The 26,110-nt window shown below is 47.0% G+C and overlaps 1 protein-coding gene across 2 annotated transcripts in view; it reads right to left on the bottom strand.

Moving 5' to 3' along the window:
• LOC129710959 (tight junction protein ZO-3-like) overlaps nucleotides 1-15,272 on the bottom strand; it is a 51,570-nt gene extending 36,298 nt beyond the window's left edge. Inside the window, exons 1-2 of one of the 2 annotated variants that reach the window (XM_055658281.1) lie at nucleotides 15,121-15,251; nucleotides 7,798-8,101 (exon numbers count right to left, since the gene is read on the bottom strand). In XM_055658281.1, the coding sequence (XP_055514256.1) occupies nucleotides 7,798-7,821 (24 nt within the window). In that variant the 5' untranslated portion in view covers nucleotides 7,822-8,101; nucleotides 15,121-15,251. Of the gene's footprint in view, nucleotides 1-7,797; nucleotides 8,102-15,120 lie in introns of both variants that reach the window. The other variant, XM_055658282.1, reaches the window with a different exon arrangement.
• Nucleotides 15,273-26,110: the final 10,838 nt, after the last annotated feature.

Genomic DNA, 26,110 nt, shown 5'->3' with positions numbered 1-26,110 from the left:
GGCCCCGTGCTGAATGGCTGGGAGATTTCCATCCGTTAGTAGCTGTTTATGCAGCTTGGGTCAAAAGGCCAAATTATTATTCATTTATCTGTCTGTCTGTCTGTCTGTCTGTCTGTCTGTCTGTCTGTCTGTCTGTCTGTCTTTATTTATTTATATGTATTTATTTAATCATTTATCTATTCATTTATCTATTGATCGCTTGATTGAATACTTGATAATTTATTGTCATGTGTAGTTGGTACGCTGAGATTCTTTGTAGGAAAAGAGAAGTTGGAAGGGTTGAAGCATGTTATACCTCTCTCTCTCTCTCTCTCTCTCTCTTCCCCCTCTTAACCACAGGGGCCTCGAACAGAGGAAGAACCCTGAAAAACAACAGGTTAGTTCTGCATTTTGTTGGAGGATAAGGAAGGTCAAGAAGATATCGGCCACAATTTACATTGACACCAGATGCTTCGATGTGGCCATAATGTTCGATGCATTTGATTGCGGGGCAGTGGGCAGTCGTGGTGGAAGGGGTTTCACAGCTGAATAACAATAGATAATAGACAATAGGTGCAGGAGTAGGCCATTCGGCCACCCGTAAGGGTCTCGACCCGAAACGTCACCTATTCCTTCGCTCCATAGATGCTGCCTCACCCGCTGAGTTTCTCTTGCATTTTTGTCTACCTTCTAATGCCGTTCTAGTTCTCGGAGCAGAATCAGGCCATTCAGCCCGTCAAGTCTACCGTCGATTTTTTCCAGCATCTGCAGTTCTTTCTTAAACAAAGGGGATTTAAATGTAGTTGGCAGTGGGGATATTTATTGACATGAGAGGAGGGCGTACACGGTGACATGAGGGTGGTATCGCCCCCACCAGCGAGTCAGTCTCTGAGCGGCTGAGCCAAGGGGGTAAACACTGGCTGGCTTCAGTGTGGGGTAATTGTCAGTCAGTGATTACAGGGAGAGACTGTTGCCAGTGACAGTCCCACACAGCTGCCACATTCAGCCTGAGCAAGTGCACAGTTATTAAACACACAGCGATCCACACAGATGGCAATGAGCATTATCTGCTCGTTTACGTTGCCATGGCTGACGAGAGCACTTAGACGATCTGTTCATTATCTTTACTGCATTCATCACATTTAAATACCATCGAGCTAATTGCATCTTTGTCGTACTCATCGCTTGCTGGATTTCTCTGCCGCAGAGGGCGGTGGAGGCAGGTTCTCTGGATGCTTTCAAGAGAGAGCTAGATAGGGCTCTTAAAGATAGCGGAGTCAGGGGATATGGGGAGAAGGCAGGAACGGGGTACTGATTGGGGATGATCGGCCATGATCACATTGAATGGCGGTGCTGGTACGAAGGGCCGAATGGCCTACTCCTGTTCCCGGTGTTGGTGGAGTCCAGAACCAGGGGTCACAGTTTAAGAATAAGGGGTCGGCCATTTAGGACTGAGATGAGGAAAAATTATTTCACCCAGAGAGTTGTGAATCTGTGGAATTCTCTGCCACAGAAGGCAGTGGAGGCCAATTCACTGGATGTTTTCAAGAGAGAGTTAGATTTAGCTCTCAGGGCTAACAATCAAGGGATATGTGGAAACGTCACCTATTCCTTCGCTCCATAGATGCTGCCTCACCCGCTGAGTTCCTCCAGCATATTTGTCTGCCATTGATACTTTATTGTCCTAGGTTCCTAGGGACAGTGAAAGTATTTTCACCCAATGGCACCAGGTCTGGTTCAACCTGGGTTAGATGCGGAATGACATTCTTTCTACTCTGTTCCCTGACATTTTATCTCAGTTTATTTTTTTTAGGTTAGCGACACAGCACGGAAACAGGCCCTTCGGCCCACCGAGTCCGCGCCGACCAGCGATCCCCGCACACTAACATTACCTTACACAAACTAGGGGCAATGTTTATACGTTTATACCAAGCCAATTAACCTGCATACCTGATGCTGCTGCACCCGCTGAGTTTCTCCAGCTTTTTTGTGTACCTTTGTGAACCTACATACCTGCACGTCTTTGAAGTGTGAGAGGAAACCGGAGCACCCGGAGAAAACCCACGCAGGTCACGGGGAGAACGTACAAACTCCGTACAGTGTGTAAGAAGGAACTGCAGATGCTGGTTTGAATTGAAGATAGACACAAAATGCTGGAGTAACTCAGCGAGACCGGCAGCATCACTGGAGAGAAGGGATGGGTGACGTTTCGGGTCGAGGCCCTTCTTCAGTCTAAAGAGATGCTGCCTCACCCGCTGAGTTACTGCAGCATTTTGTGTCTACCTCCGAACAAACAGCACCCATAGCCGGGATTGAACCTGGGTCTCTGGCGCTGTCAGCGCTGTAAGTCAGCGAGTCTATCGCTGCGCCACCTTGCCGCCCTATCATCGTGCAAACTCCATGATGGCAAAGCCCGGATGCGGATTGAGAAACCGCCAGCTGCACATCTCCTGGGCTGTGAGGACAGGCCCATGTGGCCTTAATGAGTGCACTGTGGCTAATCTCATCTGTACCTAACACTTACAATGCTGGCCATCTGCCTCGATGCATCGGGATCATTCAGGTCAGCTTTCATCAATCCACATAATAAATGAACAGATGGCCCAATGTTGGATGATCTGTCCACTGCCAACTGCCTTTGAAACAATAGATTATTCTCCTCTCCTTCCTGCTTTAGTGTACACCATTATCAAGATGCATTGTGTGACATTTCTCGCTGAGCCTCAGACACACAATGTTAACAGCAACAGCAGCCTCAGTGGGGCCACAGAGGATAGACACAGAATGCTGGAGTAGCTCAGCGGGACAGGCAGCATCTCTGGATAGAAGGAATGGGTGACGTTTCAGCTTCTTCATGGAGCCATGAAACATGGAACATAGAACAGTCCAGCACAGGAACAGGCCCTTCGGCCCATAATGTCCATGCCCAACATGATGCCAAATTAAATTGATCTCCTCAGCCTCACGTGATCCATATCCCTCTAGTACTTGTATATCCAAGTGTCTATCGAAATGTCTTTAAAACGCCACGATGCCATCGGCCTCCATCACCGCCCTGACCCCCACCCCCACCCCCACCCTGACCCACCCCCACCCTGACCCACCCCCACCCCCATCCTGATCCACCCCACCCCCCCACCCTGACCCACCCCACCCTGACCCACCCCCCCCCATCCTGACCCACCCCCACCCTGACCCACCCCCACCGCCCTGACCCCCCCCCTGACCCTCCCCACCCTGACCCACCCCACCGCCCTTTACCACTCTCCATGTCCCGTACATCTCCTTTAAACCTTGCCCCCCCTCACTTTAAAGTCATGCCCTCTAGTCTTTGCTGAACATAAAATGCTGGAGTAACTCTCTTTACACACAGAGAGTTGTGAATCTGCGGAATTCTCTGTCTCAGAGGGCAGTGGAAGCCAATTCTCTGGATGCTTTCAAGAGAGAGCTAGATAGGGCTCTTAAAGATAGCGGTGTCAAGGGATATGGGGAGAAGGCAGGAATGGGGTACTGATTGTGGATGATCAGTTCTATCGTATTGTATGGTATATATGCTGTCTGGCCCGCTGAGTCACTCCAGGTTTTTGTGCCTATCTTGTGTACATAACACATTTGTCCTCATTTGCCTCATAATTTAACGCAATGTTCGGCGGGACGATGGCGCGGCGGTCGAGTTGCTGCCTCACAGCGCTTGCAACGCCGAATTTGATCCCAACTACGGGTACCGTCTGTACGGAGTTTGTACGTTCTCCCCGTGACCTGCGTGGGTTTTGTCCGAGATCTTCGGTTTCCTCCCACACTCCAAAGACGTGCAGGTTTGTGGGTTAATTGGCTTGTACTAATGTAAATTGTCCATTGTGTGTGTAGGACAGTGTTCGTGTGCGGGGCAGTGTTCCTGGTCGGTGCGGTTCCCCGGTGGGCCGAAGGGCCTGTTTCCGCGCTGTATCTCTAAACTAAACACTAAGCTAGTATGATCGTGACAAGCCTGCAGTCCATTCTCTGGCGGATCAATACAGCCTCGTTGAGCTGTGAGATGCTGTCAGCACAGTGTGTGATCAATGATCTCCACTATCGAAGTATCATTTTACTGCTGCTGTAATCCAATCTGCTGGCCATCCAGCCACAACCCATCAGGCTTTCTGATCGCCGTTTAATCTGCTGGTTTGTATACATGGATTTCCAAAGTCTTTGGTGCTCTCAATAAGAAAGGAAACAAAGAGCTTGCGAGTTTAGTTACACGGCCACTCCTCACCACAAACGCATCCTCACAGAGGTCTTTGGTGCAGAACATGTTGGCCTCTGCCATCAATGATTGTCCCTGCTGTGGGTCTGCACGAGGCACCCCTTGAAACTTGACCTGAAGCCAACCTCTGCCAACTACACCTTGGCAGCACCTTCACAACCACCCAGGGCTGTGGAAGAAAGCCGACACAAAGTGCCGGAGTAACTCCAGTGGCTCAGCGGTAGAGTTGCTGCCTAATGCCCCTGTCATAGAAACATAGAAACATTGAAAATAGGTGCAGGAGTAGGCTATTCGGCCCTTCAATATGATCATGGCTGATCATCCAACTCAGTATCCTGTACCTGCCTTCTCTCCATACCCCCTGATCCCTTTAGCCACAAGGGCCACATCTAACTCCCTCTTAAATATAGACAATGAACTGTGGCCTCAACTACCTTCTGTGGCAGAGAGTTCCAGAGATTCACCACTCCCTGTGTGAAAAACCCAAGGTTTCCGTGCGGTTCCCGGAGGTTTTTGTCAGTCTCCCCACCTGCTTCCACTACCTGCAACCTCTGGCAACCACCTGCAACCTCCGGGAACCGCACAGAAACCTTGGGTGGGGCGCAAAGTCTCCAGAGGCTTCCGTTCAGGTTTCCTAAGTGGGACAGGGGCATTACACCACTTTCAGCGCCAGAGACACAGGCTCGTCCCTGACTACGGGTGCTGTCTGTGTGGAGTTTGCACGTTCTCCCCGTGACCCGCGTGGGTTTTCTCCTGGTGCTCCGGTTTCCTCCCACACTCCAAAGACGTGCAGGGATGTAGGATATTCGGGTCGATACAAATGTAAATTGTCCCTAATAACCATATAACCATATAACAATTACAGCACAGAAACAGGCCATCTCGGCCCTACAAGTCCATGCCGAACAAATTTTTTTCCCCTTAGTCCCACCTGCCTGCACTCATACCATAACCCTCCATTCCCTTCTCATCCATATGCCTATCCAATTTATTTTTAAATGATACCAATGAACCTGCCTCCACCACTTCCACTGGGAGCTCATTCCACACCGCCACCACTCTCTGCATAAAGAAGTTCCCCCTCATATTACCCCTAAACTTCTGTCCCTTAATTCTGAAGTCATGTCCTCTTGTGTGTGTAGAATAGTGTTAAGTGTGTGGGGGTCGCTGGTTGGCACAGACTCGGTGGGTCGAAGGGCCTGTTTCCACACTGATCTCTAAACTAAACACAGCAGGTCAGGCAGCATCCCTTGAGAAAAGGAATAGGTGACGTTTCAGGTCAGGACCTTTCTTCAGACTGGCAGTCAGGGGAAAGGGAAACGAGAGATATAGACGGTACAAAGGACAAACGATAGCCAAAGAGTAACAACGATCAAAGAAATGTGGAGCCCACAATGGTCCATTGTTGGCTGTGGTAGGGGTAGAAACAGTAAAACTAAGCCGGAAGAACTCCTCCACTCAGTCCGCTTGGACCTACATGATCCCCGAACACTTTCCAAAACACTTTAACTCCCCTCCCATTCCCACACTGACCTTTCTGTCCTGGGCCTCCTCCACTGTCAGGGTGAGGCCCAGCGCAAATTGTAGGAACAGCTCCTCATATTTCACCTGGGCAGCTTACACCCCAGCGGTATGAATACTGATTTCTCTAACTTCAAGTAACCCTTGCTTTCTCTCTCTCTCCAACCCTCCCCCACTCTAGTTGTATCAGTTTCACATGTCCTGGTGAGTTTCATTGTCTGTAATTCGTTTTCATCTAGCCCACCACATGCTTCCTTGATCATCGTTACTTCTTTGCATTTCTTTGTTCTATATCTCTCTACATCACCATCTATATCTCTCGTTTCCCTCTCCCCTGACTCTCAGTCTGAAGAAGGGTCTCGACCCGAAACGTCACCCATTCCTTCTCTCCAGAGATGCTGCCTGTCCCGTTGAGTTACTCCAGTGCTCTCCCCATGTCCCCTATCTTTAAGAGCCCTATCCAGCTCTCTCTTGAAAGTATCCAGAGAACCGGCCTCCACCGTCCTCTGAGGCAGAGAATTCCACAGACTCACCACAAGACATGTACTTTTTCTGTGTGAAAAAGTATTTCCTCATCTCCGTTCTAAATGGCCTACCCCTTAGTCTTAAACTGTGGCCAGTGGTTCTGGGCTCCCCCAACATCGGGAACATGTTTCCTGCCTCTAGCGTGTCCAAACCCTTAATAATTTATATGTTTCTCTCTCATCCTTCTAAACTCCAGAGTGTACAAGCCCAGCCGCTCCATTCTCTCAGCATATGACAGTCCCGCCAACCCGGGAAGATCAAGGGTTAAATACTCCACGTATAGTAATGCCTCTAATAATGCCAATGTAATCAATTTGTACTGACTGTCTCAGCCTCATTTATGACCCCACTGTACACTGGTCCAGGCAAGTATACCGACACGTCTGGGTCAGGAGGAAGCAGTACATGGCTCAGTACACTACAGGAGGGAGCAAGGACATGTACAAGGGGGTGTGGGAGGGGGAACGACACCAGAAACTGCACTTGTACAGATCTGAAGCGTCAGGGTCCCGACCCGACCCGAGACGTCACCGCTCCGTCCCCTTCCACATGTGACACCGCTGAGCTCCTCTGGTTTATCTTTCCAAAGACGGGGGGGTTTTGGTGGAGAAGCCGTGGGTGGAGCAGTCGGAGGGAGTTACACAGGAGCTTGGTGATGGAGGGGTGTCAGGATCAGGAGCTCAAGGGCAGTAGGATGGTGAGGTTCACAACGCACTGGTACAGACCAAAGCTGCTCTATCATCTTTGGTACAGACTGAGAGGAGACTAACTCTCTACATTATTCCATGCAGCCTAACCCCTCGACTGTAAGGTGATACCTGCAACATTGCAACACTCAACAGGTTCCACCTACAGGTTAGGCTGCAGTGCTGGGCTGCAGATTTAAAGGCATAGTTTTCTCTTTCACCAGTGTGGGTGCTCACTCTGACCCACCCCACTCCCACCCCCACCCCCCACCCCCACCCTGACCCACCCCACCCTGACCCCCACACTGTCCCCCCCACCCCACCCCCACCCTGACCCCCACACTGTCCCACCCCCCCACCCTGACCCCCCACCCCCACCCTGTCCCCCACCCCCCCCCACCCTGACCCACCCCCACCCCCCCCCCCACCCTGACTTGGGGCCTGAGCTCCACAGGGTGCATCAGCAAAACTCTCTCGTACTCACGTACCTCGGTGACTGCCAATCACCACCCCCCCCCCGGAAACTTATTATTATTTATTCAAATCGTTTGCTATGTCGCTCTTCCAGGGAGATGCTAAATGCATTTCGTTGTCTCTGTACTGTACACTGACAATGACAATTAAAATTGAATCTGAATCTGAATCTGAATCTGATCTCCTCTCCCAGAACCTCCATCGTTTTACACTCTGCATTTCTTTGGCCTGTACACATTGTTCTGTTTCTGACGTGGGCAATAGCCTGAGATGGGCTCGGTGTTTGAGTTACAAGGCGTGGAACGGTGATATCGTGCTGTTTACACCCTCGCGGTTACTACAATGCCGGAGATTCACAACAGTACTCACCTGATCTTGGAATCTGACAGCCATTTTGTGAACTATCTTCTCATTTCTTGTGTGATTTCTCTGCCTGCCTCTGTTGCTACTTCCTGGTGTTCAGGCAACTCTTTACTTTGGTAACTCTCAGATCCCAGAAGGCAGGCGGGGATTTCTCTTGTGGTGAGCGAGCGCTAAAACCGTCCCCCAGTCTTGCTTCGTAAAATTCCTCTCTGGCTTTTCAATACCTGCACCTTTAACCACGGAGGAGTGAGGCCTCTGAACTGACAGGCCGCTGCCTAGCTCAGCCCACACCCAGTGACGACATTACAACCTGCACAGGTAAACAAACCCTATTGTTCTCCCTTGAGAAACGTGAGACTTTATCTGCATTCCAGTCTAACTCACTCAACTTATTTCACAATCCAAAATTAAAGAGCGCGGTTCACAACAATATCAAATATCCCGGCGTTTAGAAACCTTCCTTTTTCACCCAAGGTTAATTGGTCAAACATTAACTTGGTGGAAGGAGGGAGTTGACCGCTACATACCGAGAGCAGCCACAGAGCAGCCATTCACTCCACACACAGGCAGTCTTTACTGCACTGGGTATATTTTAATTATCTCTACATGCCTCGGGCCTTGGCACTGTGGAGTTATTCACCTGTTTCAGATGCCGCAGCCTCACAATACAGGTAACAGCAGGTAACTAACTCTAGCATGGAACTGTTTACGAAAGTTGCTGGAAAAATCGAAAGTCGACAAAAATGCTGGAGAAACTCAGAGCGTGAGTCAGCATCTATGGAGCGAAGGAATAGGCGATGGATAGGTGATGTTTTGGGTTGTGACCCTTCTTCAAATACCCCTTTTCAGAAACGTCACCTATCCATGTTCTCCACAGATGCTGCCTGACCCACTGAGTTACTCCAGCACTCTGTGAAACGTCACCTATCCATGTTCTCCACAGATGCTGCCTGACCCGCTGAGTTACTCCAGCACTCTGTGAAACGTCACCTATCCATGTTCTCCACAGATGCTGCCTGACTCACTGAGTTATGGTGCAACAGCATCTATGGAGCTAAGGAAATAGGCAACGTTTCGGGCAGAAACCCTTTTGGAAATAGACAACGTTTCGGGCCGAAACCCTTCTGGGTTTCGACCCGAAACGTCACCTATCCATGTTCTCCACAGATGCTGCCTGACCTGCTGAGTTACTCCAGCACTCTGTGAAACGTCACCTATCCATGTTCTCCACAGATGCTGCCTGACCCGCTGAGTTACTCCAGCACTCTGTCTATCGTGGAGAAGATGATAACTGTTCTCCAGTGCACCTTGAGTTGTGTCTATCGACCTAATTAAGTGCTCCAGGATTCAGCTTACATTGTATGTGCAGGAAGGAACTACAGATCTGGTTTAAACCAAAGATAGACACAAAAAGCTGGTGTAAGTCAGCGGGCCAGGCAGCATCTCTGGAGAGAAGGAATAGGTGAAGAAAATGTCAGAAATCTGAACTCGACTCGAAATGTCACCTAGTCCTTCTCTCCTGAGTTGCTGCCTGTCCCACTGAGTTGCTCCAGCTTTTTGTGTCTATCTCCAGATATCACAAAGCAGGTAATTGGTAGACATATTGCTTTTCAAATGCATCCACTGTTGAGTTTTAGTTTATTGTCACATATACCAAGGTACAGCAAAAAGCTTTTGTTGTGCCAACCAGTCAGCGGAAAGACGACCTGTGTGATTACAATCGAGTCATTGACAGTGTAGATATATGATAAAGGGATTAAGTAAGAACTGTTGCTGTAGGCCAGTGGTTCCCAACGTGGGCCCCACAGGGGGGCAATTTGATTTTTAAGGGGGGCAACTGAGGAGGTCTGGGTCCAAATTTTCGATTTTTATTTTTTTGGATTTTCCATCAGGTAAACATATGTAGTTTATGTTTCAGATGTTATTTTGAGTAAATCATTTTTTTGGGGTAAAAAAGGTCTTTATTGTGTAGTTATTACATAATCACCGCGCCATCGCTCTTCATGCACGTCGCACGAAGCGCGCGGGGTCACGGGAGAACCTTATTTATTGAATTAGATTTAGAAATGCGATTCAAAGAGCTTTTGCTAAGTTACCCTTATAATATCTATTTCCTCCGTTTTCTCTCGAGGGAAAGCAAGGGGGGGCATCAGGATTTTAGAGGTGATTAGGTGGGGCAGGGCCAAAAAAAGGTTGGGAACCACTGCTGTAGGCAGAGAGATTGAACAGTGGAGCAATTGTAATGTGTGATGGCAGATCTGGTTCTGTGGATAGCCAACAGGATTAACAAAGGTAGACAAGAATGCTGGAGAAACTCAGCGGGTGAGGCAACATCTATGGAGACCCATGGGTCTCGACCCGAAATGGAGCGAAGGAATAGGTGACGTTTCGGGTCGAGTTCCTTCGTAAACAGGATTAACAAACTCATCAGGAAGGCTGGCTCCGTCCTGGGGGTGAAGTTGGATTCAGGCAGGTGGGACGAATGTAGACGGGGCATGTTGGATGGCATGGGCAAGTTGGGCCGAAGGGCCTGTCTCCACGCTGCATCATTCTATGACTCTAAGGGAGAGGCCTGGAGTCTGCAGTCTACAACAGCCCAGAAATTGTCGTTTTGCATTTTGTCCCAGATAACATTGATTTTCTGACACATCCTGCGGCAACAAGTCCAGCATTATTGAACTGAATTTCTCGGCAATGGCGCTGATATTTGTCACTGACACTGTTGCTGTTTCTGGGACGTTGCACGAGAGGCAGCGATACCTCAGACATGCGGTGAGGAGACACAAGGGGTTAGTCCAGTTTAAACAGGCACAAGTCTCTGGAGTAACCCAGCGGGTCAGGCAGCAGCTCTGGAGAAAAAGGAACAGGTGACGTTTCAAAACGGAACCACTCAACAGCTGTTTAGTCTTGGTTTAGTTTAGAGATACAGCGCGGAAACAGGCTTTTCGGCCTACAAAGTCCGTGCCGACCAGCGATCCTCACACACTAACACCATCCTACACACACTGGGGACAATTTTACAATTTTACCAAGCCAATTAACCTACAAACCTGGATTGTGGGAGGAAACCCTGGTGAAAACCCACGCAGGTCACAGGGAGAACGTGCAAACTCCGTACAGACAGCACCCGTAATCGAGATCGAACCCGGGTCTCTGGCACCAACTCTGCCGCTGCGCCACCGTACACTGTGGGGGGGGTGGGGGGGGGGGAGCTCGTTTAGTTTTTAACCAATGCAGATGCTGGAATCGGGTACAGGAAAGACAAGGCCAAACTGTTCAAGGTAACCTGTGAGCAGAGCAGCATCCATTGGGGGAGAGGAACGAGACGTTTTGGGTCGAGATCCTACAACTGAATCATCCAACCACAACCAGAGAGCGGTCCTGAACTACTATCTACCTCTTTGGTGACCCTCGGACTATCGTTGATCGGACTTTGCTGGCTTTACCTTGCACTAAACGTTATTCCCTTATCATGCATCTGTACATTGTGGACGGCTCGATTGTAATCATGTATTGCCTTTCCGCTGACTGGTTAGCACGCAACAAAAGCGTTTCACTGTACGTCGATCCACGTGACAATAAACGGAACTGAGCTAAACTAACTAGGAGGGAGTAGGCGACAGATAGCACAATGGGCTAAGAGTTCGGCTGGCGACCGGAAGGTAGCCGGTTCAAATCCCGCTTGGAGTGCATACTGTCGTTGTGTCCTTGGGCAAGACACTTCACCCACCTTTGCCTGTAATGGAATGTAATTACGGCGGCAGGCGCGGGCACACCGCGACGCCCTGTGTCTCCCTTTCAAGGGAGATGCTAAAAATGCATTTCGTTGTCTCTGTACTGTACACTGACAATGACAATAAATTGAATCATTTCATTTCATTTTTCATTTTAGTGAGGCCTGGATGAGAGACCCCCTCTGACACACTCAGTACCTTTTGCTATGTCGCTCTTCCAGGGAGATGCTAAATGCATTTCGTTGTCTCTGTACTGTACACTGACAATGACAATTAAAATTGAATCTGAATCTGAATCTGAATCTGAATCTGAGTACCTGCACCTAGTTGGAAGGTTGTTAATGGACCTACGGGTCCATTAACAACCGAATAGGTGAGTTTTCGGGTCAGGACCCCGAAGGAATAGGTGACGTTTCGAGTCGAGACCCGGAAGGGTCTCGACCCGAAACGTCGCCTATTCCTTCGCTCCATAGATGCTGCCTCACCCGCTGAGTTTCCCCAGCATTTTTGTCGACCTTCGATTTTTCCAGCATCTGCAGTTCTTTCTTAAACAAAGCCATTATACAGATGATCTGACTTCTGAAATATAAACACATCAAAAATCTAAGATGATGCCGGTTTCTGTAGACTAAAAGATTTATGAGCGTGCCGTATATACGGGGGGGGGGGCTGGCAGTGTTTACATTCATGTTCACATTTAAACTGGTGTGTTATCTGAGCAATGCTAATGCAGTTTCGAGAATATGCAGGAATTTACAGCTCCTTGGATTCCAGTTTCTAGTCAAGGTGATCAGGCAGAAACCCCTGGGGCAGTCAGACTTGTTCAGCAGGAATAGCAACATAATCAAGAGGTTGGCAATGGGAGAGAACAACTCCTGTGTTGCAAGCTCTCAGTCACTGATATGCCGCAGTATTGTCCTTGTACAGCGGTTCTTAACCTGGGGGTCGTTTGGGACTTTGCTGGGGGTCATGAAGGGGATACAAATAGCGTATCAATTTGTTAGGCCCATGTTTAGGAACCTAACAAAGGTACATACCACATACAGTATTTTGTTTCCGTATGCCAAAAAGGTTAAGAACCACTGGTCTAACAGAACACACATTACTGTCAGATGGAAGGGCAACGATATTTTTCTCTCTGCCAGGTTTAAAGTAAATCAGCTGTGGCACAATGTGCAGGAAGGAACTGCAGATGCTGGATTACTCCGAAGATAGACACGAAAAAGCTGGAGATCAGCGGGACGGGCAGCATCTCTGGAGAAAAGGAATAGGTGACGTTTCGGGTCGAGACTCTTCTTCAGACTGAGAGTCGGGAGGGGGAATCTAAAGGGTACCCTTCATCTTGCACGGCATTCTCCCATTCTTCCAGTATTCAAGAGCTCGAAGGGCCAAATATAAACATAGAAAATAGGTGCAGGAGTAGGCCATTCGGCCCTTCGAGACAGCACCGCCATTCAATATGATCATGGCTGATCATCCACAATCAGTACCCCATTCCTGCTTTCTCCCCATATCCCTTAATTCCTGATATCCAACTCTCGAATGGCCTACTCCTGCACATATTTTCCATGTTAGTATTAGCAGCTAAATCTTCTCTAACAGGAAAAACTTCAATGAAATCTAAAGGTGATTCTAAATAATGTTAGTGAAGATGGTTCCTGGTGAATCACGTTGCTCATCGTCTTTGCTCTTAGAATGTGAGAGGAATGCACAGATTTGCATTGAATTGCCACTGGCCAGTTTACTAATGGGTTGAGCCAAAGAGTGTGAAGTGTTCTGGCACCTTGGGGCATTCGGGAGCATAGCTGCGCCAGGGATTTGCCACCCGACTAACTGGACAGGTCATGACATTCGTCTCTATACATCATGAACCAGGAAAAGAAGGTCGACAAAAATGCTGGAGAAACTCAGCGGGTGAGGCAGCATCTATGGAGCGAAGGAAATAGGCGACGTTTCAGGTCGAGACCCTTCCTCAAAAGAAGCTAGTTCATTTTGATTGCATTAGGTCCACTCAGAGTCTGAAGAAGGGTCTCATAGAAACATAGAAACATAGAAATTAGGTGCAGGAGTAGGCCATTCGGCCCTTCGAGCCTGCACCGCCATTCAATATGATCATGGCTGATCATCCAACTCAGTATCCCGTACCTGCCTTCTCTCCATACCCTCTGATCCCCTTAGCCACAAGGGCCACATCTAACTCCCTCTTAAATATAGCCAATGAACTGGCCTCAACTACCCTCTGCGGCAGAGAGTTCCAGAGATTCACCACTCTCTGTGTGAAAAAAGTTCTTCTCATCTCGGTTTTAAAGGATTTCCCCCTTATCCTTAAGTCTCGACCTGAAACGTTGCCTACTCCTTTTCTCCATTGCAGGAGTAGGCCATTCGGCCCTTCGAGCCAGCACCGCCATTCAATGCGATCAGGGCTGATCATCCACAATCAGTATTATTAATGTCACGTGTACCGAGATACAGTAAAAAACATCTTTGTCTCGACCCAAAACGTCACCTATTCGTTCACTCCATAGATGCTGCTTCACCCGCTGAGTTTCTCCAGCATTTTTGTCTACCTTCGATTTTCCAGCATCTGCAGTTCCTTCTTAAGCACACATAATCTATTTATTTTAGTGTCTAATGTTCTTCTGCTTTGACAATCTGCATTCACATATCACCTGCGACTCTCGATATTTCAACCAAAGATCCTACAGCAGAGCTCTGCTATAGGATCTTTGATTTCACCCAGTATTATGTTTCTGAAAGTCTCTCTTCAGACTCCACCCAGAAACCAATCTCTGCAACCCTACGCAACGTGTCAGAGGAACCCAGCATGCCGGGAAGTGTCTGTGTAGGTCAATGGCCTCGGGACCCTTCCCGAAATATCGTTTGTCCAGTTCCCGCCACAGATGCTGCCTGGCCTGCTGAGATCCTCCAGCACTTTGCTATTTGCTCAAGATTCTCATGTGTCCCTGTACAATCAATGTCCTGGCTGTCTGCTTTGAAACTGCACGCACTTTACCAAGTCAATTGTTTATCTATTAAATAGCCTAAATAAATAGTATCAGTGATGTACATTAACATTGAGTGCAGCATATTTCAGATAATAAGTGCCAGCTATTACAGCTGAAATCTGAAGCCCATCTTGATTTTAATTTATCACTAATCACTTTGTTTAAGAAAGAATTGCAGGTGCTGGAAAATAATTGCAGATGCTGGAAGGTGGACAAAAATGCTGGGGAAACTCAGTGGGTCAGGCAGCAACTATGCAGCTATATTCCTTATTCACCTATTCCTTCGCTCCATAGATGCTGCCTCACCCACTGAGTTTCCCCAGCATTTTTGTCCACCACTAATTTATCGTTAATCTTTTACTAAACTGCACTACCCCACGAGCTTTAACATTTTGTACTGAGTATAAAAATAATAATCATAATTCTAATAATAATCACAGGTTTAACAGCATCAACGTAAAACCTAGTCAGGTGTGGCCCAATAAAACTATGTAAGTTCTAAAAACTAAGCACCAACCAACTTGGTGGCAGGTTCTAGTTTTATTTCCTGTTCTTGCTGGCTCCATGGCCAGGTGTTTAGTTTAACTTACCAGGCAGAAAAACTGTGTGTTGTGTCGAAATCCTGTCAGTTGTTTAAATCCTCACCGTGGCTAAAAGAAAGCCTTCATTCTTAGCTGGTCACCACACACCAATCCATTGGAGGAGGCTGTGCCTGGCTCTTTGGTGAAGGAAAGGGCGGATAACTCTCAACTCATTACCCTACGTGTGTGTGTAGGTGTCAGGTTTACAAAGAGTTTAACTCTTTGTGGTGCTGTGGCATGGATGTGGCCTGGAATCCTCATATCTAGAGAGATAGGGCCAGGTAGGACTCTTAAAGATAACGGAGTTATGGGGATATGGGGAGAAGGCAGGAACAAGGTACTGATTGAGGATAATCAGCCATGATCACATTAAATGACGATGCTGGCTTGAAGGGCCGAATGGCCTACTCCTGCACCTCTTGTTGCCTATTTCCTTCGCTCCATAGATGTTGCTGCACCCGCTGAGTTTCTCCAGCACTTTTGTCTACCTTTGATTTTCAAGCATCTGCAGTTCCTTCTTAAACACCAGCATAGCCTAGACTGTAATGGGTGGCATAAGAGTGCAGTAATCCACGCTGCTGCCCCAGAGTCTACGGAGCCAGGCTCACTCTGATTACAAGTGCTATACTGCGTATAGTTTGTGATGTTCTCCGAGACCATGCGGGCACTCTGGATTCCTGCCACATGCCAAAAACCTTGACCAGAGTGAGCACCACCAGAAATTGGAGGAGTAGCACCTCATATTCCGCTTGGGCAGTCTGCACACTAGTGGCATGAACATTGACTTCTCCAATTTCCGGTAGCCCTTGTTGTCTCCTCCCCTTCTCAACTCTCCCTCAGCCATCGGGCTCCTCCTCTTCCTTTCTCCTTTCTTCCCCCCCCCCCCCCACCATACATCAGTCTGAAGAAGGGTTTCGGCCCAAAACGTTGCCTATTTCCTTCGCTCCATAGATGCTGCCGCACCCGCTGAGTTTCTCCAGCACACTTTTGTCTACAAGCCAAAGACCTGCTTTGTGAACAGGCCACTGCAAATAACCATTCAGTGGAGGTTAATGGCACAAAAGGATCAAAGGGGAGCTGCTGGACATTTGAGGGAGAGAATATGTTGTAGAGATGGCGGTACAGTAGTGGAGCGGGTGGAACAGCTGCCTCACAGCACCAGAGACCCGCGGTTGATCCTAACTATAGGCGGTGTCAGGGTGTAGTTTCCACGTTCTCCCTGTGAATACATGGATTTCCTTCAGGTGCTCCGGTTTCCTCCCACATCCCAAAGACAAGTTGGGGTTTGTAGGTTAATCGGCCCTCTGTAAGTCGCCCCCAGCGTGCAGGGAGTGGATTGGAAAGTGGGGTAACATAGAACCAGTGGGAATGGGTGAGCGATGGTCAGCATGGACTTGGTGGGCCGAAGGGCCTGTTTCCATGCTGGGAAATAAGATGAGGGGCAACGGGATGAATGGGATTGCTCCTCTGGGAGCCGGCATGAAGCCGATGGGCTGAATCTCCACGTGTTGCCTTAAGATACATGTTAACACGGAAGGGGGATGGATAACAGCAGACATTTTAAATGTATAAAACTGTGACTCTATCTTCAAATCCAGTGTTAAAACACATTTGTACTCCCTGGCTTTTGACCATGCCTGAGGCTTTGCTTCTGTTTGTGGTGTTTTTGATGTTTCTTTATTTTACATGTCTTTTCCTACTATTTCTTTTGATTGTTATTTTTGGTGTGTATTAACTTTTTTGTCAATGATTAGTGATGTACAGCACTTTGTTGCAGCTATGTTTGTTTTTAAAGTGCTCTATAAATAAAATTATTATTATTATTATTATTATAAGATTTGCAGGAATATGGTGGGATGAAGATGGTGATAGATACAGCTTACACCTATTTTTTTATTTTTTTATTTTTATTTTTTTTATTTTATGATACTGCCTGTAAGAGAAATTCATTTCGTTGTCTCAAATTGAGACAATGGCAATAAATTTGAATACAATACAATACAATTTGTACTTTCACAAATCCTCCACCCCCACAGTTGAAAGAACAATAAAAGCGTATGTGTCTGCAGTATCTGGCTGCTGCGGGCGGGCTGCTCTGTTACTGTCATGACTTCACTTGTTTATATTGATCTGCCCAAGTTGGATCATGAGATATTGCAGGAAAACAATTTAATTCTAGTGGTGCTGACGGCAGATTAGATTCACCGGAACGGTTATCCCGTTTACAATAAATCTGCGGCCAACATACAAATCCTTCAATTCGTCTCTGTGCCTTGAGGGGCGGCAGGTAGTGCTGCTCTGGATCCTAGATCCTGACTACGGGTGCTGTCTCTGTTGAGTTTGTACGTTCTCACTGTGACCGCGTGGGTTTTCTCCGGGTGCTCAGGTTTCCTCCCACATTCCAAAGACGTGCAGGTTTGTAGGAAGGAACTGCAGACGCTGGTTGTAACTGAAGACAGATACAAAATGCTGAAGTAACTCAGCAGAACAGGCAGCACCATCGAGAGCATCCTTACCAACTGCATCACAGTATGGTATGGCAACTGCTCTGTCTCCGACCGGAAGGCATTGCAGAGGGTGGTGGAAATTGCCCAACGCATCACCGGTTCCACGCTCCCCTCCATTGAGTCTGTCCAAAGCAAGCGTTGTCTGCGGAGGGCGCTCAGCATCGCCAAGGACTGCTCTCACCCCAACCATGGACTGTTTACCCTCCTACCATCCAGGAGGCGCTACAGGTCTCTCCGTTGCCGAACCAGCAGGTCGAGGAACAGCTTCTTCCCGGCGGCTGTCACTCTACTAAACAACGTACCTCGGTGACTGCCAATCACCACCCCCCCCCCCCCCCCCCCCCCCCCCCCCCCCCCCCCCCCCCCCGACACTTATTATTATTTATTCAAATCATTTGCTATGTCGCTCTTCCAGGGAGATGCCAAATGCATTTCGTTGTCTCTGTACTGTACACTGACAATGACAATTAAAATTGAATCTGAATCTGAATCTGAATCTCCGGTTAGAAGTCTTACTGTCTCCGACTACATTTTATCCCTGTTTGCTTTGTTGTTACCTTCTCCCAACTAACAAAGATCTATTCTACACCTTCCCTGATCTCCATTCCCTTTGTTCCCCATACAAAATTCTTAAGGGGTTGGACAGGCTAGATGCAGGAAGATTGTTCCCGATGTTGGGGAAGTCCAGGACAAAGGGTCACAGCTTAAGGATAAGGGGGAAATCCTTTAAGACCGAGATGAGAAAAACACTTTTCACACAGAGAGTGGTGAATCTCTGGAACTCTCTGCCACAGAAGGTAGTTGAGGCCACAGTTCATTGGCTATATTTAAGAGGAAGTTAGATGTGGCCCTTGTGGCTAAAGGTATCAGGGGGTATGGAGAGAAGGCAGGGATGGGATACTGAGTTGGATGATCAGCCTATTTCCTTCGCTCCATAGATGCTGCCTCACCCGCTGAGTTTCTCCAGCATTTTTGACTACCTTCGATTTTTCCAGCATCTGCAGTTCTTTCTTAAACAATGGATAGTCTGAGGGTCACCAATGAGGTAGATAGTAGTTCAGGACCGCTCTCTGGTTGTGGTAGGATGATTCAGTTGCCTGATAACAGCTGTGATACATAGGGGAGGGGGGGGGGGGGGAATGGTGCATATACCATAACCAGTTTATGAAAATTTGGAACCCAGATAAAGTTTATCTGTGATAAAACCCAAGGTGGACCAGCTGATGATATGGATTAGAATGCATTTCTGGCCTGAGCATTGTACTTCTTGGCAGCTGTGACCCATATTCTTCAAATAACCACAATGTAAGCTGCAGATCTGAGTCTTAAAATGTAATTAAGAAACAGAGATCAGGGAATAATAACATTTAATAATAATAAAGCCGTCATATTGATTTTGTGACCAAAACGTTCTGAAGCTCACATTTATTGTTTTTTCTCAGATTTGAAGGTGATGCACAACAACGTCAAATCCCTTTTGTCCTTAATTCTTTTGAGAAGAGTCACTGCAGTCTTAAAGCCCTGTCCCACTATACAAGTAAATTCCAAGAGTTCTCTCGAGTTTGCCTTGAGTTGAACTCGGAGATTTATGGTAATGGCCACTCGTCGGTACTCGGGGCTCTCGTGGACATTTTTCAAAGTGTTGAAAAATCTTCACCAGTCTTCCCGAGCTTACCTGCTGTTAGTGAGTCTTCCCGAGTACCTGCCGTTAGCGTTACGAGCCACTAAGAGACGTCCCCGAGCTCCGACGTACCTGCTACGTTCATTCTCCGTGCTTACCGCGAGTTTTATACTTTTTAAAACTCGGGAGAGCTCTTGAATGAACTCGTACCGTGGGACAGGGCTATTAGAGTTGGAGCCATGCAAGAGCAGCAGGTTATTATATTAAGCTGACTTAAGTGCAGGTCATCCCTTGTTGCTGATTGACTGGCCGAGTGGACATGATGGACTGAATGGCCTAATTCTACTCCAATCACATGACCGTAGAAACAATAGACAATAGACAACAGGTGCAGGTCCAGCTGTTGAAAGTATCCAGAGAACCGGCCTCCACCACCCTCTGAGGCTGAGAATTCCACAGTCTCACAACTCTGTGAGAAAAAGTGTTTCCTCCCCACTGTCGAAGGGATCTATCGTAGTCGCTGCCTCAAAAAGGTGGCCAAAATCATCAAGGACCCACACCATCCTGGCCACACACTCATCTCACCATTGCCATCAGGAAGAAGGTACAAGAGCCTGAAAACTGTAACGTCCAGGTTCAGGAACAGCTTCTTCCCCACAGCCATCAGGCTATTAAACACAGCAACAAATAAGCTCTGAGCTCTGAACCGGAAAAGACTATTATTATTTGTTATTTGCACTATATTTGTTATTTATTGAACTTTTTATTTTTTTCTCTCGTTATGTTTAACATTTCCATATTCACATATTCTGTTGTGTTGCAGCAAGTAGGAATTTCATTGTCCTGTTCGGGATATTTGACAATAAAACACTCTTGACTCTTGATTGCAACAGCCATGATTTTTCCTTTCTTAATCTCGGGCCAATGAAGAGTGAAAGCTTTTCTTGGGCTGAGATCAGCTTCCTGTCAGGTAGAAATGTCAAATGTTAATTCTCTGCCGCCTGACCGAGCATTTTCTGGTTTTCATTTTAGATTTCCAACATCAACAGTGATTTTTTCTTTTGTGAGGAGACTGAGCAGAAATCTCTGAGTTCTTTAAACATCTGGCAGAATTTCAAATTTATAGAGAACTTTATTTGACGACGTGTCCTTGGAATCATATTTCCTGGAAATCTTATCAGTTCCAGCATTAATGATACGGCTGCAGAGTTGTGATTGCACGTAATAATTATCAGCTCTTTAATTACAGTGTGAAGTCATTCCCTGCAACATTCCGTAGAATCTCTACTTAGACAAGATGGCTCGACTATTAATTCACATTGTTTCTCCCAGATAGATTGGGCCAGATATATTGGGCCAGATATATTGGGATAGATTTGCCTTGATGAATATTTGATACATATTTTATTTTGTAAACTCTTTCTTTTCCTTGATAAAAGTGAAAAACAAACACAAATGCTGAAATTCAGGGAAGATAAAAGCCAGAACCACACTGAAGCTGATTTAGCATCAATGCATTAAAATAAAAATCGCCAACACAGCTTGGCACGGTGGCGCAGTAGACTTGCTGCCTCATATTGCCAGTCTCGTGTTCGATCCTGACTACAGGTGCTGTCAGTACAGAGTTTGTACCTTCTCCCCCATGACCGTGTGGGTTTTCTCTGAGATCTTCGGTTTCTCCCACACTCCAAGAATGTACAGGTTTATAGGTTAATTGGCTTGGTATAAATGTAGAATTGTCCCAAGTGTGTGTAGGGTAGTACTAGTGTGCGGGGATCGCTGGTCGGTGCGGACTCGAAGGGCCTATTTCCACGCTGTATCTCTAAAACTAAAACTAAATTACTTGGTGTAGATCTATGCTAAAGATGCTACTTAATGTAAGTCTGAAGAAGGGTCCCGACCCGAAATGTCACTCATCCTTATTCTCCAGAGATGCTGCCTGACCCGCTGAGTTACTCCAGCACTCTGTGGCTATCTTTGGTATAAATCAGTATCTGCAGTTCTTTGCTTCTATATCAAATGTACACGTTTTTGTCAAGTCATTGGATATTTATCTATATACAGCTGTTGAGGCAGATCTAGTAACATCACAAGAATCTCCAAAGGAAAGATACAAAGTGATCGTCCAAACAATAGAGAAACTGGATTAAAATAGGCAGCTTCCATTGAAAAGCTAGAACGAATACATGCCGAATAGGATTGATTGAGACTGCTGTGTTAAGGGCCTGTCCCACTTGGCGATTTTTTAGGCGACTGCCAGCGACTACGACAATGGAATTCACCAAAGTCGGCACCGGCGACAGCCTATGCCATCCTGGCAACAACCTACGTTGGGAGAAGACAAGCTACAACAAGCCCATGGTCGCTGACTGTTGCCAAAAAGTTTTGAACATTTCAAAACCCAGCGGTGACCAGAAAAATGCTCCGACTCTTTGGGCAACGACTCACGACCATACACACGACACTCCAGCGACTATGTGGCTAAAAAATCACCTAAGTGGGACAGGCCACAGAGTGGTACAGCACAAAAACAGGCCCTTCGGCCCACCAGCAATCACCCCGTACACTAGCTCTGGGGACAATTTACAATTTTACCAAAGCCAATTAACCTCCAACCTACATCTTTGGAGTGTGGGAGGAAACCAGAGCACCCGGAGAAAACCCACATGGTCACAGGGAGATAGACACAAAATGCTGGAGTAACAGGCAGCATCTCTGGAGAGAAGGAATGGGTGACGTTTAGGGTTGAGACCCTTCTTCAGACAGGGAGAATGTACAAACTCTGTACAGACAGCTCCCATAGTCAGGATCGAACCCGGGTCTCTGGCGCTGTGAGGCAGCAGCTCGGCTGCCGTGCCACCGTGCCGCTCATGTTGTCCATTAGAGAAGTTCCACAGGCAACACTTAAGTGGCCATTCATTGTACGCCAGTATCATCAGGCCTCGTGACCATGGGATGAGTCGATGTGGAGTGTGCCGTTTGCTGCAGTGAGATTCAGTTGTGAACTGTGTCTGCCTGAGCTCATCTCCCCAGGACGTGATTAAGGCAGAGGCGTTCTTTACAAAGGCTCACCGTTGAATTTAGAATGTTTGACATCTCTCGTCAGCCAAACCTCGCTGTGCGCTTTCTGTGAAATGTTTTCTTTAAATGTGAGGGGGTTAAAATAAGGAGTTGTTCGGGAGAATGAATGTCACATTTTGTGTTATTTATACATTGAAACAATAATGAGCAGCAGATTGTGCTCTCAGCAGGAACGCTCACGCTGCAATTAATATCCTTTGTGACTGAGCAATTTCAAGAACCCTCTCCCTGTCCGTACCTCATGTACTGCTTATTATTGCACGATATCTGTTTATTTATGTGTATATATGTGGACTATGCTATACAGACACACTGAACTGTCCTGTATTTATGCCTACAATACTCTGTTGTGCTGCAGCAAGCAAGAATTTCATTGTCCTATCTGGGACACATGACAATAAACTCCCTTGACTTGCCTTGATTATTTTCTATTTCCTAATGTTAATATTCGAGCATTTATTTGACTCATTTTTTCTGTCAGGTAAACTCATCATTTATCTTTGTTTGTTTCACTGCTTCTGAACTTTATTGTTTCCACACAGTGTTATCATCTGACGCAAGTAACATCCGATAAACACCTACCACCATCACCGTCTGCATTTCACGCTGCCTCGGCAAGGTCACCTGCATCCGGAAGTGGCGGCGCTGGTGAACGGCTGCGGCTCGCCTGCAGTCCGTTTGTTTTTAATTTTTGTGTTGTTTTTTCGTTTTGTCTAGCTAAGTTTTGGGTTTTTTGGGTTGTATTTATGTGTGGGGGGAGGGGGGGGGGGGGTTGAAACAGGGCTTGCTGTCTCTCCCTTTGGGGGAATGCGACTTTTTTGTCGTATCCCCCTTCTCTGCCTCCGTCTGCGCTGAGGCCTAATGGCGGGGGGGCTGGCCACCTCGAGGCTCCGGCGGCCCAGCTCGGGGCTGGAACGGCGCTCCCGTGAGAGTGGCCTGGTGTGGGGCTTAGACGCTCACGTGAGGGCGGCCCGGCTCGGGGCAGGAACAGAGCTCCGGTGGCTGAGACGGCGTTCTGGCGGCGGCGGCCTGAGTCCGGGGTTCGGCCGCGGGCCAGTGGACGACGTCGTCAACAGCTGCGTCCGCTGGACTGGAGGGCGGCAGCTTCGACCATCCCGGGCCGCGGTGTTTGAACCGGCCCGTTCGCGGAGCTCGGTGAGCCGCGGGACTGATTTTACCATCGCCCGGTGGGGTATCGCCTCAGCGCAGAGGGAGAAGAGGAGGGAAGAGACTGCAGCCCTAAGATTTGTGCCTCCATCACAGTGAGGAGGTGCTTGGTGGACTCACTGTGGTGGATGTTAATTTGTGTTTACTGTCTGTTCTGTTGTCTATTATTGTATTATTGTATGTATGGCTGCAGGCACGAAATTTTGTTCAGGCTGAAAGGTCTGAATGACAATAAAGGAAATTCAATTCAATTCAATTCAATCATCAAGGATGAGTCTCAACCCGGTCACTCCCTCTTCTCCCCTCTCCCATTATGCGAAAGGAGCAGAATTCATAGTTGATCTATCTTTCCCTCTCAAACACATTCTACCGCCTTCTTCCCATAACCCCTGACACCCGTACTAATCAAGAAACTGTCAGTCTCCATCTTAAAAATATCCATTGATTTGGCCTCCACAGCTGTCTGCGGCAATGAATTCCATAGATTCGCCACCCTCGGCCTAAAGAAATTCCCCCTCATCTCCTTTCTAAAGGCATGTCCTGTTATTCTGAGGCTGTGACCTCTGGTCCAAGACTCTACCACTACTGGAAACATCCTCTCCACATTCACTCTATCCAGGCCTTTCACTATTCAAAATAGTCTAATGCTCTACCCTGTTCCCACAATGGACATTCTGGGGAACTAGTTAGAACATAAGAATATTTTGAATAGTGAGGGGCCTGTCTCCATGCTGTTTTGTTCAATCAATCAACCCATCAATCAATCGATCAAACAATCAATTACATTTCACATTTGCCTTCCGCAGGAACCACTGCCTTCGGTCAACTCTTTGCAGAACAACGCTACAATGTCTGGTTCAGTTTTAGCCAATGTCAGCGTGTCCCCAGAGATAATCAAAATGAATGTGTAAGTCATCAACACTTAACATAGAGCTGAAAAATATTCTCAAAATATAATCAGCAGGATGATCAGCCATGATCACATTGAATGGCGGTGCAGGCTCGAAGGGCCGAATGGCCTACTGCATCTATTTTCTATGTTTCTAAGAAGGATCTCGACTGGAAACGTCACCGATTTCCTCTATCTAGAGATATATGACATATGATGAAAGAATGGGTCGATTGGGCTTGTATTCACTGGAATTTAGAAGGATGAGAGGAGATCTTATAGAAACATATAAAATTCTTGAAGGATTGGGCAGGCTAGATGCAGGAAAAATGTTCCCGGTGTTGGTGGAGTCCAGAACCAGGGGTCACAGTTTAAGAATAAGGGGTAGGCCATTTAGGACTGAGATGAGGAAAAATTATTTCACCCAGAGAATGGTGAATCTGTGGAATTCTCTGCCACAGAAGGCAGTGGAGGCCAATTCACTGGATGTTTTCAAGAGAGAGTTAGATTTAGCTCTCAGGGCTAACAATCAAGGGATATGTGGAAATAGCAGGAACGGGGTACTGATTTTAGATGATCAGCCATGGTCATATTGAATGGCGGTGCTGGCTCGAAGGGCCAAATGGCCTACTCCTGCATCTATTTTCTATGTTTCAAAGTTTCTATGAGATGCTGCCTGTCCCGCTGAGTTACTCCAACATTCTGCTGCTGTAATCAGCAGGAGATCCTGGTTTGTCCGCCAGTACTAGGAAAATCACAATTGCAAAAATAGAACTTCTACGGATATGGTTGATCGTGTTGCTGGGTCTTTATCCCACTAAGAAACAAATAGTGATGGGATTGGCCTAATCATGTGATGCATAAACAGATGACTAGTTGATGACATAAACTGTGAAAGCCTGCAGATCAACAATGACACCAGGCACTAGAAATGCCCATGGAACCACACCCAAGTACGATACCAATTGTTCTCAGGAGGGGAGAAAAAAAACACAATTAAAATTAGAGAATTAAAATTTATATATTCACGTTTAATGTTGCAGATACACAGCTTTCACATTTACGCAAATGAAAGTGCAATTGCTCTGTGTTACCTTCACCATCTTCTTTCTTTCCTCTCGGCACTAAGTCTCACCATCTCTTTATGCCCGCTTTGGCCATTGTTGACCAAACTATTCTCCATCTCTGGTGGTGCTTTGTTTTAACCTTTTTTTGTACAAAAAGAGAAATAATTTTTGACCGAACTTACAGTCGTATCTCACAAATATCCCACCAAGATTTAGTGTTGGCAATTAACCTGAGATCATCTGTGTAGCAAGGCACCCAGCATGTTAACAGCTACCAAATAGTCTGGCAGAAAGTTGTGAACAAAAAGTTCCCGAATAACTTCACTTTCATCTTGGCATTGCTTTTAATGTAGGTGTGAACCAGATGGTATGAAATCTCACCTGAAAGTGTTGCAGAGTGACAATTCTTCTTGATTGCAATCCTTGTGATTGCATCAGTTATTTTTGTGGCTTAATTGTTGAAATATCGGATGAAATATCGCGCCGCCTACCCAAATGTGCAGTGACATTTTGGAAAAATTGTCACAGGTTAGAAATATTAACAAATAAATATGTATATATTATCTACTCATTTGGGGTGCGGGTGTTTCTATGCCCTAAAATAGTTTCATGATGTAAAGTGTGAGCTTAGGAAAGACTGCGTCATAAGACATCAGGCCCCACCTAC

The sequence above is a fragment of the Leucoraja erinacea genome, chromosome 29, assembly GCF_028641065.1.
Source record: "Leucoraja erinacea ecotype New England chromosome 29, Leri_hhj_1, whole genome shotgun sequence".
NCBI lineage: Eukaryota > Metazoa > Chordata > Chondrichthyes > Rajiformes > Rajidae > Leucoraja > Leucoraja erinaceus.
Note: the sequence above shows the minus strand (reverse complement) of the source record. Positions and strands in the feature narration are given on the sequence as shown.